Below are 18,432 nucleotides of genomic sequence, written 5' to 3' on the forward strand. Positions count from 1 at the left end.
AAAAGGGACCAGATCTTTGTTTTGCTAAATATTTTAAAATCACTAAGTGAAATAGAACCCAGCATACAAGTTTGTTTCTGTTTTGGTGCTATTTGGGGCCCAGGTGTTCACAAGGGCTCTTCAAGAGAGATGACTTCTTATGATATCTGTTATTCATTTGCAGAGTCCCTTGACATTTCTAGACTCAGTTTAATTGCTATTAGCGAAGATATTAGAAGCCTAGGCAAGTTGATGGGGAAGGGGGGCAGAGGTCCCCTGAGAGGCGCAGGTGCAGCTTGGAAATTAAATTGGATCTGAGACATTCATAGCAAATTGATTTCATTCAAGATAGGTTTTTCTCCCAGGTATTAAAAGACCCAGGTCTCAATAGGAAAGGCATGTCATTATCATTTTCATTGCTTTCTTAAGTCACTGGACTATTGGTTTCCAGTTTTTAGGCTCCCTCTTCACCAGACACTTGACTATAAATAGTTTCACAGTTTCTGCTCTTAGAGTGTTCTAGGAGTCTCATTTAGAAGGGTTCTGTGCTTCTTCCAAAATGTATCAATGCTACCTGAGACCAATGTAATCATTACAAACAGAAAAGTCTTTTGCCATGAGCCCTCTACTTGAGTAGAGTTGTGAATATGGGCCTTGGTGATACATTGCTGGTACTGATGGGGTTCAGTTTGTTACGAGAAAGTTTGGGATCAAAGATTTCTTTTTAAACGTTTACTGTATTTTCAGTCAAATCACAAAGATGGCCATTCTAGGTGTGTGGGATGCGATCACCAAAATCAAGAGTTTGGAGTCTGAATTAGAGAACAGAAAAGGTCTTTATTCTTTCTCATGAGAAAGGGCACAGCCCTCGTTGCTCAAGCAGCAGCAGCCAGGGAGTGCACCCGCTGGCTGTGAGAAGCAAAGTTTTATGGGCCTAATTCGTGCCCCCTCCCACTCTCTTACCTCTTTCCCCCACTGGCTGGGTACTCAAGGTGTACAATCTAAACGCAGCAACTAATACCCAATAGAAGTAAACATACCCATATTTGGGAACTAGATGTATTTGTGTGCCAGGAAGCTGGAGTGACCAGGAACTGCCAGTGCGTAGATTTTTGAGAAAGGGGAAACTCAACTTAGGGCTTTCTAGAAAAGTGAAACCTAGGCCTGAGGGAACTGTACTTTAGGCCATCTCTCACATAGGCATAAAGTGAAAGTCGACTTGTTTTCTTATGACCATGAATTTCCCAGGAGCTGGCTTGAGATAATAATTCTTAAGCAATCCCCTGCACTTGAGAAATATGGGAAGATGGTGCTGTGTTAGGCTTACAAGAGCCCAAATCTCTCACAAATGCCCTAGCAAAGATCCAAAAATGTATCAGAAGGACAAAGATGAAGAAAACAAAAAAGAATCAGCTATGAACTCCTCTACCCAGTTCAGGACTACACAAAAGGACTGCCAGAATCTTGCGGAAACAAGTGAAATAGCATGGCCTTATAGCGAGACAAGAGGTCTAGAGTATCACTCATTGCAGGAAACCTTCAAGCCCTGTCTTGTCAGAAGAAAGACTCAGAGCAGCATCTGGGTTAGGATAACCCGGGGACCCCATTCTAGGCAGGAGTAAGGGCTGGACCATCACCAAGTATGTGATAACCTGGGTACTCAATCTGAAGCAGGAGATAGGGTCAGTCCCATTGCCCATTGTGGTGATACTGAGGGACCGTACTACCATCCAAGTCAGGACATAGGGCTAGAACCAGGACAGAGGTACAACCCCATCCTAATCTGAGGCAGGAGACAGGAACAACACCCAGTGTTGGTAATCCAAGGGCCCGTTTATGGCAGGAAACAGGACCAGATCAGCATCCAGGTAGCCCAGCTGACTCAGCATCCAGATGGCTCATGCCTGACTAACATCCAGGACTGGGCCCAAGCCACAACAGGAGACAAAGCCAGACCTTCCTCTAGTAGGTGGAGCTTAATCTTTATCGCTGACCTCAGGATGAAGTGGGGCCCCACATGCACCATCCAGTACTATAGGAGTATAGTTTGATCCAAGAACAAGCCCATGATACAAAAACTGAAGCTTCCAAATATGAATTAATGGAAGAAAATGCTAAACACAATGCAGAAATACCTTGGACTAAGAGTAGCACAAAGACCTAGAGGAAGAAAGTAACTCCTTCACAAGTGCAAGCAGAGTCTCGGGAAAATAATGTCCTAGAGACACAGGCTACAAGAGTTCCTGACAGAGACAAAATGAGATGCAAAATGAAAGAGTTAGGGTAGAAAAACAGCAAGGAGAATTAACACCTTAGGACAGATGATAGCACACCTTACTCAAGAACTGAACTTCCTGAAAGCTAAAATAATCCAAACAGAAAATAATGACTCAGTGAGACAACTGAAAGTATTTAAAGCAAAATCAAAATATTAGAAAAAAACCAGAAGAAAATGAAAAGTATGTATTATTAAAAAAAAAACCTGGAAAACAGGTCAAGGAGAGATAATCTAAGAATCATCAGACTACCTGAAAATCAACTCCTCTCCTTTAAAAAAAATTCCTCTATACTATATTTCAAGAAGTCATAAATTAAAACTGTTCAGATCACTTAGAATCAGATGAAAAGCAAAAATAAAAAGAATCCATTGGTCATGTCATGAAAGAAATTCAAAATGAAAATTCCCAGGATCATCGTGGTCAAACTGTAGATACTACAAACAGCGAAAAAGAGGTATTAAGGTACCAAGGAGTTCCAGTCAGCTCATACAAGATTTGGTACCTGCCACTATAAAAAAGGAGAGCTTGGTACAGAATACATCAAAAGGCAAAATATATAGGATTATAAACAAAAACAACCTATTCAGAAAAACTGACTATAATCCTATAAGGAAAAAATGGATCTTTTTAAAAAATTAATTTATTTTGATTTATCAACAATCACTTCCATATACTTTTGAGTTTAAAATTTTTCTCCCCCTTCCTCCCCACCTCCTCCCCAAGACGGTGCACAATCTGATATAGGCTATACATTTACATTCCTATTAGACATATTTTCACATTAGTGAAGTTGTAAGTAAAAATTAAAACCAATAGGAGGAACCATCAGAAAGAGGAAACAAAACTCAACACTTTTGATTACTATCAGTGCCTTTTTCTCCATCCTTTTTTCTCCCTGTTTATGCTTTTCTTTCTCCTTTCTCCTTTTCCCTCCTCACTAGTGTTTTGCGTTTGACCACTGCCTCCTTCAGTCTCTCCTCCCTTCTATTATCCCTTTTCCTTTTCTTCCCCTTTGCACTTACTGTTTCTTCCCTCCCTTCTATCCCTCCTCCCTTTTCCTTCACCCCTTCCCTCCCACTGCCCATAGGGCAAGTTAGATTTCTATACCCAACTGACTATGTTATTCTTTTCTTGAGCCAAATCTGATGAGAGTAAGGTTCAAACAATGCTCACCCCCCTCCCTTCTTTCCCTCTGTTGCAATAGGATTTTCTGTCTTTTCCTGTGATGTAATTTACCCTTGTCTGCCTCCTCCTTTCTCAGTACATTTTCTAAGATCAGGCTAATCCACTTACTAGGATCCATTTAACCCACTTGATTAGATTTTTTTTTATCATTACTTCAAAGTCAACTAATATCCACCCCCTTTATGTATACTCCTTTAACATGGTGTAATAACAATGCAGTTCTCAAGAGTTGCAAGTGTCATCTCCCTGTAGGGATGTAAACAGTTCACCCTTATTAATAACATTTTGTATCTTTCTGTCCCATTTACCTTTTTATGTCTTTCTTTTTCTTATTTATTTTTTCTTTTTATTTTTTGGTAAGGCAATTGGGGTTAAATGACTTGCCCAGGATCACACAGCTAGTAAGTGTCATGTGTCTGAGGCTAGATTTGAACACAGGTGCTCCTGACTCTAAGGCCAGAGCTTTATCCACTGCGCCATCTAGCTGCCCCATTTTTATGTCTTTCTTAAATTTTGTACTTGAAGATCAAATTTTTTGTTGAGCTCTGGTCTTTTTATGAGGAAGGTTTGAAAGTCCCCTATTTCATTGAATATCCATCTCCTCCCTTGAAGAATCATGCTCATTTTTGCAGGGTAGTTGATCCTTGGCTGCAATCCAAACTCCTTTGCCTTACAGAATATCATGTTCCACTCCCCGTGGTCTTTTAATGTAGAAGTTGCAAGGTCCTGTGTAATCCTGACTGTGGTTCCGTGATATTTAAATTGTTTCTTTCTGGCTGCTTACAGCACCTTCTCTTTCATCTGGTAATTTTGGAATTTTGCTATTATCTTCCTTGGCGTTGTCAATTGGGATCTCTTTCAGGTGGTGAGCGGTGTATTCTTTCTGTGGTTGCCTTACCCTCTGGTTCTAGGACTTCTGGGCAGTTTTCCTTTATGATTTCCTGAAAGATACTGTCAAGGCTCTTTTTTTCATCATGATTTTCAGATAGTCCAATGATTTTTAAATTGTCTCTCCTGGATTGATTTTCCAGGTTGGTTGTTTTACTGATGAGGTATTTTATGTTTTCATCTATTTTTTCATTTTTTTGTTTCTGTTTGACTGATTCTTGCTCTCTCATAGAGTCATTACTTTCCATTTGTCCAATTCTAGTTTTTAACAGATTGTTTTCTTATGTTAGTTTTTGTACTTCCTTCTTCAATTGGCCAATTGTATTTTTAAGGGATTTGTTTTCTTCAGTGTACTTTTTTTCCACTTTGCCAATTGTATTTTTTAGGAACTTGTTTTCTTCAGTGTACTTTTTTTTCCAATTGGCCAATTGTATTTTTTAAGGACTCTTCTACCTCTCTCATTAGACTTTTAAAATCCTTCTTGAGCTCTTCTAAGAAGGCTTTTTGGGCTTCAGACCAGTTCATATTCCCTTTTGATGTTGCAGATATGGATTTGTTGACAATGTTGTCCTCTTCAGAATTTCTGTCTTGATCTTCACTCTTCTCATAATATGAATCTGTGCTATGTTTCTTTTTACTCATAGTTTCTTTATTCCCTGGCCTTTAGAGAGATTGCGCTCTCCTGCTGGGGGAACAGAGGGTTCTGACCCAAGCATCTTGTGTTGGGAGCCTAGGTCTTGGTCACTGGCTTTATGTGCTGGGGCCTCTTATGTTGGCAATTGGAGGCTGTAGGTTTCTGGCAGCTTACCTCGTGCTGGGCTGGAATCAGCAAGGCTGGAACTTTCAGGCAATTCTAGGTTGCCTGCTTTTCCTTTCCTTTAGCTTTCTTCAACTCCTTTTAGATGGGTGCTGCAGAGTATTAATCTGCCTGGGGCCCCCTGCAGTGTTGTCTCCCTCGTTCCTGCTAATGTACTGGGAGATTCCTTTGGTAGAGTGCGAGGCACCTGGTGGTTTTCTGAGCTGGTTTCCACCAGTTCCCCTCACCCTCACTGAGGCACTAGGAGGTCCAGGTCCAGGTGTTGGTGTTTGCCTGCTCTACCACCTGTGCTTCAGGATTTCTTCACAATTGGAGGCTGCAGGGCTTGGACAGCTCACCTGGCATTGGGCTGGAACCAACAAGGCCGGGGCTGTAGGAAGCCTTTAGGTTGTTTTCTTGACCTCCTTTCAGAATGCTGCAGGGTACTTATACACCTGGGGCCCCTTGTAGTTCTGCCTCCCTTATTTTTGCTGAGGCACTGGGAGGAGACCCGTTTGCTAGGCTGCTGCACTGCTGCTCCCCATCTTTCTTCTAGTTCAGTTGTTCCAGGGTTTTTTTTTTCTGGGGTGATATTTTCTGGGTTTTCAGAGGTTGATAGGGAGGGTGAGAGTGACTACCTTTTTACTCCACCATCTTGGCTCCCGGAAACGGAAGCAAAAAATGGATGTTTAATGAAATAGAGAACTTATAAATATTCCTGATCAGAGAGTCAAGATTAAGTAGATACTTTGAAATGGATATATAAAAGACAAGAGAAACAAACAAACAAAAAAGGTACAATTATCCCTTCCACATTGTGGGAGTTATGGGTTTGGTGCCCCTGCAATCTAGAAAATCTACGTTAAAATATTTGGGCCTTTTTTCTGAATTTTTTCTTTTTCTTTTATGGGGTGTTTACAGTACCTTATTGTAAAATTTGGGTTAAGTACTTGGTCATAGGCTCTGTGTCATCTGCTGGCCTTTGTGTGTAGTCTGTGGCTTCTGTAAAACTCCTCTCAAAATCCCATTTAATTTCTTATGCTGACCCATGATATATCAGAATTGCAATGTGGAAAGTCACGATGTGGAAGAGATAACTGTATATACATTTGACCAATTGGAAGAATAGTGAAAAGTGGGAGACCATTTAGAGAAGTTTGGTGAAGATGATGGAAGACGTTTATATCGTATCATGTGAGAAATGGTTGGAGGAATGTGGGGTGTTAAGCTGAGAATAGAAGATTAGGAGGGAAATGAAATATCTTCCAATATCTGAAAGACTATTACATAGAAGAGAGCTTAGACTTGTTCTGCTTGGCAACAAAAGACATAAATAAGAATCATGTATGGAAGTTGCAGAGAGGGAAATTCTGCATTGATGTATGGGAAAACTTCCTAAAAGTTAGAGCTATTCAGAAGTGGAATGAGCTGTCATAGGAGGTAGTAGCTTGTCTGTCACTGAAGATCTGCAACCAGTGAGTCAATCAACAAGCATTCATTAAATGCCTACTATTTATGAAACATGTTACTAAGCATGAGGGATACAAAAAAAGTAAACTTTCCCTGTCCTCAAGAAGCTTATAATCTAACAATAGAGACAACATGTAAATAGCTACATATAAGATATATACAGTGTAAACAGAAGGTAATTTCAGAGGAGAGGACTTGTGATGACTGGAGATACCCCAGAACTGAGGATCAGAGTAGGCTCTTGCGGAAGGTAGTATTTGAGCTAAGTCTTGAAGAAAGCCAGGGAAACAAAATTTGGATGATCACATAAGTATAAGGTATATTGTAGAGCAATTCTCAGGCATGAGTTGACAAAATGACTTCTGCAGTTATTTCAATTCTAAGATTTTGCTCGTCTATGTTTAAAAGAATTAAGTTTCCTCATGTAGCTAATGACTTCCTTCTAACCAAACGCAAAGGTCATTTTGCCGGTCTCCTTCGTGCAGTTTTTATGCACTCTTGGCCACCCCCTACTTCTAGAATGTCTCTGCTGTCTTGGTTTCTGTGCTATCTAGGCCTTCTCCTTCTTACCTCCCTGATTGTTTCTCTTTTTCGTTCAGTATGGTACCATGGAGAAAACACTGATTCTGGAGTCAGAGATCCTTAGTTCATGTCCCTATACTACCTGTATGATATTCAGCAAATCAACTAACATTTCTGGAGCTCAGATTCTTCATTTGTAGATTGAAGAGGTTGGTCTCGATAACCTGTTAAGGCTTTCTTAGCTTTAAGCCTACGATCTTTTGCTGACCATTCTCCTTAACATTTAACTATAAGCATTTCCCAAGACTAACTTTGTCCTCATCCCTATTCTTTTCTCTTGATACAACTACCCACTCAGACAGTTCAGTTACTGTCATTGAATTAGCTATCACATCTATATAGATGACTGTCAAATCTATATTTCAGAGCCTGAAACATGTTCTTTTAATTTCCTCAGTGCCATGGTGGCTGAGTTAATTGCTGCATTTAAGCCGAAACCCATCCTCATGACCTCATATTGGCAAGAGATATAACAAATGATGAAAAATAAAGCAAGGAATCCCTGAACCACATTTTGATAACTGCTGCTTTAGAGATTGTGATATTCCAAGATTGATAGCCATATCATGCTGTAGCCATACAGCATTACCAGGAAAACATTTATGTTGCAAAGATAGATTTTAACAATAGAGATTATTAGGGGCAGCTATGTGGTGCAATGGATAGAGCACCGGCCCTGAAGTCAGGAGGACCTGAGTTCAAATCTAGCCTCAGACTAAATGCTTGACACTTACTAGCTGTGTGACCCTGGGCAAGTCACTTAACCCCAATTGCCTAAAAACAAAAAAACAAAAAAAATACCCAGTAGAGATTATTAGAGATTTTTAAGTTATTAAGTCATTTAAGTTATTAAGATTATTAGAGATTTTTAAGAGCACTTTGCACTTTCTCAAACTTAATTCACTCTACCCTCTTCTTTCAGATCACTTATGGGCCTAGTTGTAGACTATTTAATGTTTTAGTACCTGCACCAAATATATATGCTGTTGATTTAACTCAGAGGACTGACCATCAGACATATCATAAGCTGGACAACAGTCATGTGCATCCATTTGATTTTTCCTACATGGATTGTTAGATTGTTCTCCTTAAAAATCATGTATCTAATTGAAGAAGTCCTATATTAACAGGTATTATGAATGCTATTATGCAGACACATGCTATTATATAGCACATATAGTGCTATAATGCACTATGCATTCAGTACATCTAGAGAATATATTTGTACCTTATATAGCACGTCCTCCAGACCATTAGCAAACACCTTTGGAGAGCATAAATCTCCTATTTTAATGCTTAACTTGATGTTATTACCAGGGCTTTGGCTGTTGGTGGATTGGTTGATGGTTGGCATAGGCATATTAAGTTTCTGCTGTGTACAAAGTCGTTGCACTAGATATTGAGGACAAAAAGACAAAACAGTCACTCTGTAGTTGAACTTGCAAGAAATCTCATATGATCCTAACATGTAACTGTGGGAGAACAGCAGAGTTAAAAAAAAAAAACAACAACCACCACTATAGAATTGGAATAACTCTTGAGATCTCTCCAAACTAAAGCAATGGACCTGGAAGACAGCTTGATGAGGCAATGTCATAGTTATTGGTCTTGTCAAAAAACACTTTTAATGGTGCACAGTAGGCACCTAATAATCATTTATATACCATAATTTTTATTTAGCCATTTCTCAGTTATTGTGTACTTCCATTGTTTCTATAAAAAAAAACTGCGAAGATGTGTTTGTACTTATAAGTCTTTTTTCCTCTGTCCTCAATCACTTTGGTATACAGACTTTTAATATCTCTGGGTCAAAGGCTATGAACAATTTCATCACTTTTAGAGTATAGTTCCTGGCTTGCCCCTGATGCATGTGTTAAAAGACTTCTGTGCTCTGTCTAGGGACTTCCAGGCTGGGCTTTTTGGCTAAACATCTTTTATAGTATATATAGGCAGACCTGGGCTAACCAAATGTATTTACTGTGTTTCTTGATCATTTTTCATTCTAATTTTCCATTTTATTCCTTTTTTTTTAAAGACAATTGGGGTTAAGTGACTTGCCCAGGGTCACACAGCTAGTAAGTGTCAAGTGTTTGGTCTGAGGCTGGATTTGAACTCAGGTATTCCTGACTTCAGGCCCGGTACTCTATCCACTGCGCCACCTAGCTGCCCCTTCTATTTTTATTCTTGCTAGAGCTGTGAGAGAGTTGGGATGTTCCATTTCCTCTCAGTCTGCCATCTTGAGGAGAATATTCAACATGCAGGAGCACCTACTGCATGGAGAGCTCTATAATATATCCTGGGGGAGATACAGAATGTAGATAAGGCATTATTCTTGCCCTCAAGGGTCTTATAGTTTTGTAGGGGGACTAACACAGATAGCCATAATACTTAGCACAATTCCCAAAGGAATGCTCCAAAAATATTTTAATTATGTTGGCAATATTAGAGCATTTATATCCCAAGGTGAAACTTTGACAGGTTTATTTGAATAGACAAGTTTGTATTTAAAAAATAATCTCATTATTTGTTGCCTCCTCAGTTAGTGCCTTGAGAGTAGGAATCTTGCCTTGAATTTCTTTCTCTTCAATAAATGAGTTCCTTATCTTGAGTCATTTGAGAAACACACTGAATTTTTATATATTTAGTTGATGCTCAACTAAGTCTGTGCCTTTGTCTTTCAGATTCATCTCTCGCTTTGCCACAGATGATAGGTGTTGGACTGGGATCTGTGGCTGCTGTGGTCATCTTAGTGCTTCTGTCTTTCTTAGTGGTATGGTATGTATGAGCAACAGGTTGGAACTGAACATATAAACATTTGATATAGTAGATTTCATTGCTAAGTTTTCTATTAATAAGTAGAGAATTATTATATGAGAAGTAACTCAATAAATGCTTACTATGTGCCAGGCACTGTGCTAAATTCTGGGGTTACCAAGAAAGGCAAAAGCTAATCCTTAGTCCTAAGGAGCTCACAGTTTAATGGGAAGTTTTTCCAAGAAAATGAAGGAGGGATGGAATAGAGTCCATTCAATAGAAATAAAGGGTGGGACCAAACCATGACCAATGGCAAAAAAAAAAAAATGATTTAACATTATATACCCTACAATCTTGCCAATATAATTTGCTTGATATTCTTCAAACATGTCCTTACATTTCTTGCTTTTGTCACTTGGCTCACACCCTTCTCTGCTCTTGAAATGCCTTCTCCTACTATCTCCCTTTAAGGAAATACTACCCACCTTTCAAAGTTTACCTAAGTCTCCATCTCTTCCACGTAATTTTCCTGGACTTCCAACCAGAAGTCATCATTGATTCCTTTGAACTCCAGTAGAGCATTTGTTCTGATCCTGTGCTTTCACACTATTCTGGATGCGAGGTACTTGTCTCACATTATTATATTGGAAGCCCCCTGAGGCAGCTAGGTGATTCAGTGGATAGAATACTGAGCCTTAGTCAGGAAGATCTGAGTTCAGATGCAGCCTTAGACATTTACCAGCCATGTGACCCTACGCAAGTCTGCCTTGGTTTCCTCTACTGTAAAATGGGGAAGATAATGATAGCATTTGCCTTGCAGGGTTGTGGTGAGAATCAAATAAAATAATATTTATAAAGTGCTTAGTACAGTGTCTGGCACAGAGTAGATACTTAATAAATGCCTGTCCATTTCCGTTCCCCCTGAGAAATACTGTGGCCTATTGAACTTTTTGTCCCCCTATGTCTAGCATATTTCATTACACATAGTGGGTACTTACTAAAAGTTCGTTGAATTGACCTTTTGTTAGAAGGAATGGAAGGTTATGTGACAGAGGAAGAGAGCAGTGATGGCCTTTCACAGTCCTGATAATCCAGTCCAAGCTAATATGCATTTATTAAGCACTTGCTGTGTGCAAGGTACTGTACTAGGCAATGATAATATGAAAACAAAATGGAAAAATAGTTCCTACCTTAAGGAACTTACATTCTGCTAGGGGAAGGACATATTGTGTAAATTGATAAGTATGTACGTGAATATTTGAGGAAGGAGAGTAGAACAAGTAGAGTTATATGAACTATGAAGGAAAACTATAAATAACACAGTTACCACAAAGAATGTGGTGCAGTCAATGGGCTGTAAAACCTGGGGCCCACAGTGGTCCAGGGTTAATCTCAAAGGGCTTCTTAAAAATAACAGTCTTCATTAGCTCTTTAGGCCTACGTGCAAAGTTTGTCACTGTTCAGTCATTTTCAGTTGTGTCTGACTCTCTTTGAGCCCTTTTGGGGTTTTCTTGGCAGACTCTGGTGGAGCAGTTTGTCATTTACTTCTCCAGCTCATTTTACAGATGGGGAAACTGAGGCAAACAGCATTGAATGACTTGCTTAGGATCATACAGCTAGTAAATATCCGAGGCCAGATTTAAACTCAGGAAGATGAGACTTCTTGACTCCAAGCACAGCTCTCTATCCACTGTGCCACCTAGCTGCCTAGCCAAAGTTTATTCTAGGAAAATCAATGAATATAGCTCATATCTAAGGCTTAGCACAGTGCCTAGAACATAGTAGGTGCTTAATAAATATTTGTTGACTTGCTAACATGTCTAGGTCTATACTACACACATGTTCATCATTTCCCTATACGATCCTACATGATCAGGTGCAAGACTGTCTTTATTTCACCCCGAAGAAAATGCAGCAAATGCCAAGGACTCACAGACCAGAAACAGAATTAGAGTTATTCTTTCTCTTTTTTGGCATATGCATACATGTGAGTGAGATAATCACATTAGGGAAGTAACAGGGAAGGAAAAGTATGTTTCCTCTTCTGTCTTCCTCATTTTGCCGTACCCCTTGTCTAGAATGTGTAGTTGAACTCTTCCTGGACAAGGTGTTACATAGATTGCAGTGGGTTTGTTGGAGGGACTGTAGTGTACTCCTAGACTACCTTTTGAGTCCTCCAGCTTTTCCTTTGAAAAGATTTGCCAGATTTGGCAGAAATGTCAGCCCTCAAAACAAAGATTCTTTCCCTTTATGCTTTAAAGCCAGACTGGCATATGTGAGTTCATAATGTGGTATAATGGAAAGAACAAAATATATTTGACATTAGACAATCTGATTTGAAATTCTGGTTCTACTAACTAGCCTATGTAACCTTGGCCTTAGCTTCTCTTGACCTCAGTCTATTTTTCTATATAATGGGAGGGTTAGACTAGATGCTTTCAAAGTCCCTTCTAGCTCTGATTTCCTTTCTCTAAGAGGTTATATGAATTGACTCGTGGCTAATGTAAGAGGTCTGATTTGAACCATGTTCTTCCTGATTCCAAGTCCTATACTCTATCTGTTGTGCCATACTGCCTCTCATAAACCCAGTTTCAAATAGGTTTCATAGTGGATGTAGTACCATGACTGAGATTGCCTTTTGTTGGTCATCTTGGTGACAGGGATTAGACTTATGACTTCTTTAGTATAGGGAACTTCCAGGTGAGTAAATATTGCCTCAACCACTGTAGCTGGCACCTTCAGCTGTACCTAGAGTTAGGGAGACTATTCCAATTCAGGCATTCACCCAGAGCTTAGCTGCTTTTAACCTCATATGTTCATCTGCAAAATGAGGCCAATCATATCACGTATCTCACAGGGCAGCTAGGTGGTGTGGTGGATAGAGTACCGAGCCTGGACTCAGAAGACTTATCTTCCTGATTTCAAATCTGGCCTCAGACACTCACTAGCTATATAATCCTGGACAAATCACTTAACCTTGTTTGCCTCAGTTTCCTCATCTGTAAAATGAGCTAGAGAAGGAAATGGCAAACCACTCCAGTATCTCTGCCAGGAAAACCCCAAATGGAGACATGATTGAAAATGATTTAACAGCAACAACACACTCACAAGGTTGATGTGAAGCTCAAATGACATAACATGTGCAAAGGACTTTGCAAAACATTAAAATGTTACATTGGCTATTATTCTTCATCTGTTCAACAAGGGACCTGGTCTAGACAACCCACTAAGGTGCCTTTCCAGCTCTAAGTCTGTGTCTAATGAGCCTGTCTTTGGTATGTAGGGAAATATCTACGACAGAAGCTATCACAGATATTTGAGGGATGGAAGGTGCCACAATCTACCTAAGACAGGACTGACAAATGCCAATGAATAGGCAGATTAAGGGAGAAGTTGTCAGAGGAGGGCAGTATCTATTTGAGAGAGAAGAAGTAGATCTGACGCTTGAAGACTATGAACCAGAAAGTAAAGTATTAATATCTGTGGTCCCTAAATGAAAGGGACTGGGATGAGCGGAAAGACCATCTGTGAGAACCAGGATTCCATGCTGGAAATTAGGACCAGATCAGGAACTGAAAATGCAGAGCAGTGGGGAAAGTTAACCATCTGACTGAATCAATCTAATTCCCAGTGTTTAATATTTTTAATGTATCTGTTGCCTTTCCTTCTCCCTGCCTGGCTCTAATGTGCTGATATATTCATAGATGACTCTGCCTGACCCAGTCACCCCTGCTCAACCCATAAGCTTGTACACTGTCCCTCCCTTTGATGCCTTACTGATACTGGCATGGTGAAAAGTCTGTCGTGTGTGTGTGTGTGTGTGTGTGTGTGTGTGTGTGTCTCCTGTTTCCTAATATCAGAACAATAACCTTCTAGTCCACTGAGTGAAAAAGGTGACCTTGTCCCCTCCCTGATGTCCTGAACAATGTTTTGTTTTCTAGCCTGTTTGTAATTACAATAGTGGATGTGGAACTTTGGGGTTGAAATGGGTTTGTCAATTTGATTCAATTCAACAAGCATTTATTAAATGCCTATTATGTGCCAGTCACTGTATCAGGCACTGAAATGAACAAAGATAAAAATAAGATTTTTTTTAAAGTGACGCCAGAAGGTGAGCGCAGTTCTTTGTTTTATTTTTTCTTTATATCCCTAGTGTGTAGACAGTGCCTGGTACACAGTAGATGTTTAATAAATCCCAGTTAACTAATATACTTATTAGGATACTATTATGCTTTAAGAAATGATAAAGATGGTTTCAGAGAAATCTGAGAAGGCTTAAATGAACTGATATAAAGGGAAGTGAGCAGAACCAGGAGAATAATTTATACAAAAACAACAGTATTAGAAAGACAGATAACTTTGAAAGACTCAGGAAATTCTGACCAACGCAATGACCAAGCCATAATTCCAGATGACCCATGATGAAACATACCACCCACCTCGTGACGGAGAAATGATGGATGCAGAAAGCAAAATGATACATATTTTTCTGGATGTGGCAATGTTTTTATTTTTCGCTGCTCAGAAGGACCTTTCCATCTACTAGGTGTAGCAAAGACCAGTGAAGCCCATGGAAGACAGACTGAAGAGAAAACCCCAGGTTGTTCCATTAACTGCCTGAATAGGTCTCCCACCCTTTCCACTAGTTTCAGGGAAGACCTGCTCTTCCAACAGTTGGGGGTATATACCCAAACCTAGCCCCCCCAGGCTAAATGACTCCATAGGAGTGGAGTCAATCTACTTTTGTATCATAGTTTTGCTACAGGGCAACTTCCCACCTTTCCTGGGTAGAAAACAACAGTGGGGCCTGTAAGCTTATTAGGACTACATCATTCAATCATGGCTTTGACTTAGATTTTTTTGACTTGATGTGCAGTGCACTTTCCCTCATATCACACTCCTTGTTTCAAGACCTGTGCTTTTAGGAAAATGGGAGGAAGAGACTGTACCATCTAAATTGTCACTCCTTTTGGTTACTAACCTTTGTAACAATGAGCTTGGTCAAATCATTAACCTTTATAGGTGTATCTTAAGCTGGGCCCTGTATGGGAGGAGTTTGTGACATGTGCCAACAGTCTAAAGTGGAAATAGAATTTAAGAACCTTTTGTTAGCACAATAAAACAAAGTATATTTACTTATGTAGCTTTCCTTCCTCCCAAATATTAGCTTATTTATTAATAATCTCATAGATGGTAGCTTTCCCAGGTGACAACATTTATCTTAAATCTGTTCTTATGTTCAGAAAAGGAATTGAAAAATAGTTTTAAATAAAAGGAAAATCACATTTCCTTATAAAGTTTTTGTTGTTTCTGCTTAATAGGATATACACACGACATTCAATATGTAAAACATATATGTGCATAAACACTTTAAAATAGCATATGCACATAAAGTAACATGTATCTCTGTTCATATGTATGTATTCACACACACACACACACATACACACACACACATTGTTAAATTCAATTCAGTTGTGTCCAACTCTTTGTGACCCTGTTTGGGGTTTTCTTGACAAAGATATTGAGTGGTTTGCCATTTCCTTTTCCAGCTCATTTTACAGATGAAGAGCTGAGGCAAACAAGGTTACATGACTTGCCAAAAGGATCACACATCTAGTAAGTGCCCGGGACCAGATTTGAACTCACAAAGAGAGTCTTCCTGATTCCTAGCCCAGGATTCTATCTGCTGCACCATCTATATATAGATACACATCTACAAACACCTAAGATAGTTCACTTTCTGGGGGCTTTTGGGTACAGGTGCAAAAATACGGAAATAGCAACACTGAATTTTCCATGAAAAATTAAAAACCCAAAAACATCACTCTGTCACTCTCAGGATCACAGACAGTGGCTGAAAGACAGTTAGAGAACATAGAATTATATATGTAGAGCTGGAAGGAATAGTACAGGCCATCTAGTTCCATCCCTTTATTTTACAGATGAGGAAAATGAGGCTTGGGGAGATTAAGTGACTGTGTGCTTAGATCTCACAGCTAGTAGGTGATTGGTAGAATTTGAAAACACATCCTCTGATTGGAGTCAGTGGTTCTCTTTCTGCTGTACTCTGCTACCTCTAGGTTGGATCATAGTCCACCCTCTCCGTTTCCTGATTGGGGAAAGGGAGGTCCAGAGGTGTGAAATAACTCACCTAACATCATACAGTCAGTAAGTGGCATTTGAAACTATGGTAATGAGCTGCTTAGTTTTTTTAAATTAAGTTTTATTTTGTTCAATCAATGAAAATCTGCCTTCTCTTCCTCCCACCTCTCTCACCCCCACTGAAAAAGAAAGAAAAATAAAACCTGTTACATACACATGTAGTAAAGCAAGACAAATTCCCGCATTGACCACATCCAGAAAAAATATGTATCATTTTGCCTTCTGCATCCATCATTTCTGTGTCAGGAGGTGGGTGGCATGTTTCATCATGAGTCATCTAAAATTATGGTTGGTCATTGTATTGGTCAAAACTTCCTGAGTCTTTCAAAGTTGTTTGTCTTTCCAATACTGTTGTTATTGTATAAATTGTTCTCCTGGTTCTGCTCACTTCCCTTTATATCAGTTCATTTAAGCCTTCTCAGATTTTTCTGAAACCATCTTTATCATTTCTTAAAGCATAATAGTCAGTCTACTGGGATTTATTAAATGCCTACTGTGTACCAGACACTGTCCTATGCACTAGGGATACAATGAAAGAAAAGAAAAAATAAAACAAAGAACTACTCTCACCTTTTGGTGTCACTTTAAGTTAATCTTTAGATCAAAGTGAATTTACAAGAGAAAGTGTAAGCATAAAGTGATTAATAACTTAAAATGAATCAGACCCTGCAATATGGTAGAAGAATATTTTTGATGCAGCCAGGAACTGATGTGCATTTCCATGTGTACTGTGGAGTGTACTCAACACCAGTTCTCTAGGTTTGATGCTTTTTGCTTCTGTTCCCCTTCCCCTCTTCTTTTTCCCTTACCTGGAACACATTCATAGGTTTAAATCTTTTCTTTCTTTCTTTATAAATCCTTCTACACAGTCCATCTTTTAAGTTAGAATTTGTTTTCCCTAGGTCTAAGGTACCTTCCCTCTTCTCCCCTCTGCTTTGTTACCTTCTTTCCTTCCTGTTTCCCTACTGAGTGAGAATGTATTTTTGTACCCAGCTGTGCGTAAGTATTCTTCCCTTCAGTTCAGATGAAAGTGAAGTTCAAGTGTACTACCCACCCCTTCCTCTTCATTTGTATAGTTTTCTATTTGTGCATCCTGATTATGTGAGAACATTTTTATCACCTTTCATTTCTCCCTCCCCTATTAAGTATATTCATTTCTTCTTACCTTTACTTTGAAAATCACTGTCAGGCCCAATGTCTTTAACTTAGTCTCCTATTGAGACCCTTGATGAAGATAAGAGTCCTGAGGAGGAATGTGCATTATCTTCCCATGTCAAAATTTAATTCCTTTATGATTTGTGACTAAATTTTACCTTTTTTTGTTTTTCTCTTTACTCCTGCCTTTGAATTTCAGAGTTTCTACACAGCTCTGAGTTTTTAATTAAGAATGTTTGGGGGCAGCTAGATAGAGTCCTGAGGTCAGGAGGACCTGAATTCAAATCCAGCCTCAGACCAAACACTTGACACTTACTAGCTGTGTGACCCTGGGCAAGTCACTTAACCCCAGTTGCCCCCCCCAAAAAAAAAGAATGTTTGGAAATTTTCTATTACATTAAAGGTCATCCCTATACAGTCATACTTAATTTTTCTGAATAAGCTACTGGTTGTAAGCCAAGATCTATTGCCCTCATAAATATCATATTCCAAACTTTCCACTCCTTTGTAATGGTGGCTGCTTTGTGTGATGATTTACTGTGGCTTCTTAGTACTTGAATTCTTTCTGACTGCTTGCAGGGTTTTTTTTCTTCTTTTACTTGAAAGCTCCATATTTTTGCTATAATGTCCTTTTTTCTTGACTCCTGTATTTTTATTTCAAAATATTTTTAATTTCTTTATTGAATATAAATCAATAAAGAAGGGGAGGATAGTCAACAGTGTTAAATGTGGCAGTAGAGAAAACAAGAGTGAGGATTTATCACAGGCCATTTGACTGAATGATTATAGAGACTATTGGCAACTTTGGAGAGAAATTCCAGTTGAATAATGAGATAGTCAGATTGCAGGGGACAAAGAAGAGTGTGAATAATAGGTACCTTAGAGGTCATGTAGTCCAACTCCTTCATTTTACCGGTGAAGAAATTACATCTTAAGAGAGAAGACCTAACTTGGTCTAAGATCACACAGATACTAAGTAGCTGAGGTGATATTCAAAATCAGGTCCTTTAACTCCAAATCTAGAATTCCTCCCCCTCCTTCCATTATATTAACTATTTGTTTTTTGGAAGAAAAAAAAATTCCAACAGAAAAACCATATGGCCCTGGAGAAGAAATCATTAGGTATTTATTTCTCTATTATTTATTTCTCTCTAACCTAGTGAGCTTTTGATAAAGACT

General features: G+C 39.1%; 1 protein-coding gene across 1 annotated transcript in view; it reads left to right on the top strand.

Annotated features, from left to right (window-relative positions):
* Window positions 1-18,432, top strand: part of SUSD1 (sushi domain containing 1) — a 334,279-nt gene that overhangs the window by 296,992 nt on the left and 18,855 nt on the right. Inside the window, exon 17 of the mRNA XM_078152858.1 lies at window positions 9,861-9,954. Within this exon, the coding sequence (XP_078008984.1) occupies window positions 9,861-9,954 (94 nt within the window). The remainder of the gene's footprint in view (window positions 1-9,860; window positions 9,955-18,432) is intronic.

This window comes from Phascolarctos cinereus, unplaced genomic scaffold, assembly GCF_003287225.1.
Source record: "Phascolarctos cinereus isolate Bilbo 61053 unplaced genomic scaffold, phaCin_HiC Scaffold_4;HRSCAF=312, whole genome shotgun sequence".
NCBI lineage: Eukaryota > Metazoa > Chordata > Mammalia > Diprotodontia > Phascolarctidae > Phascolarctos > Phascolarctos cinereus.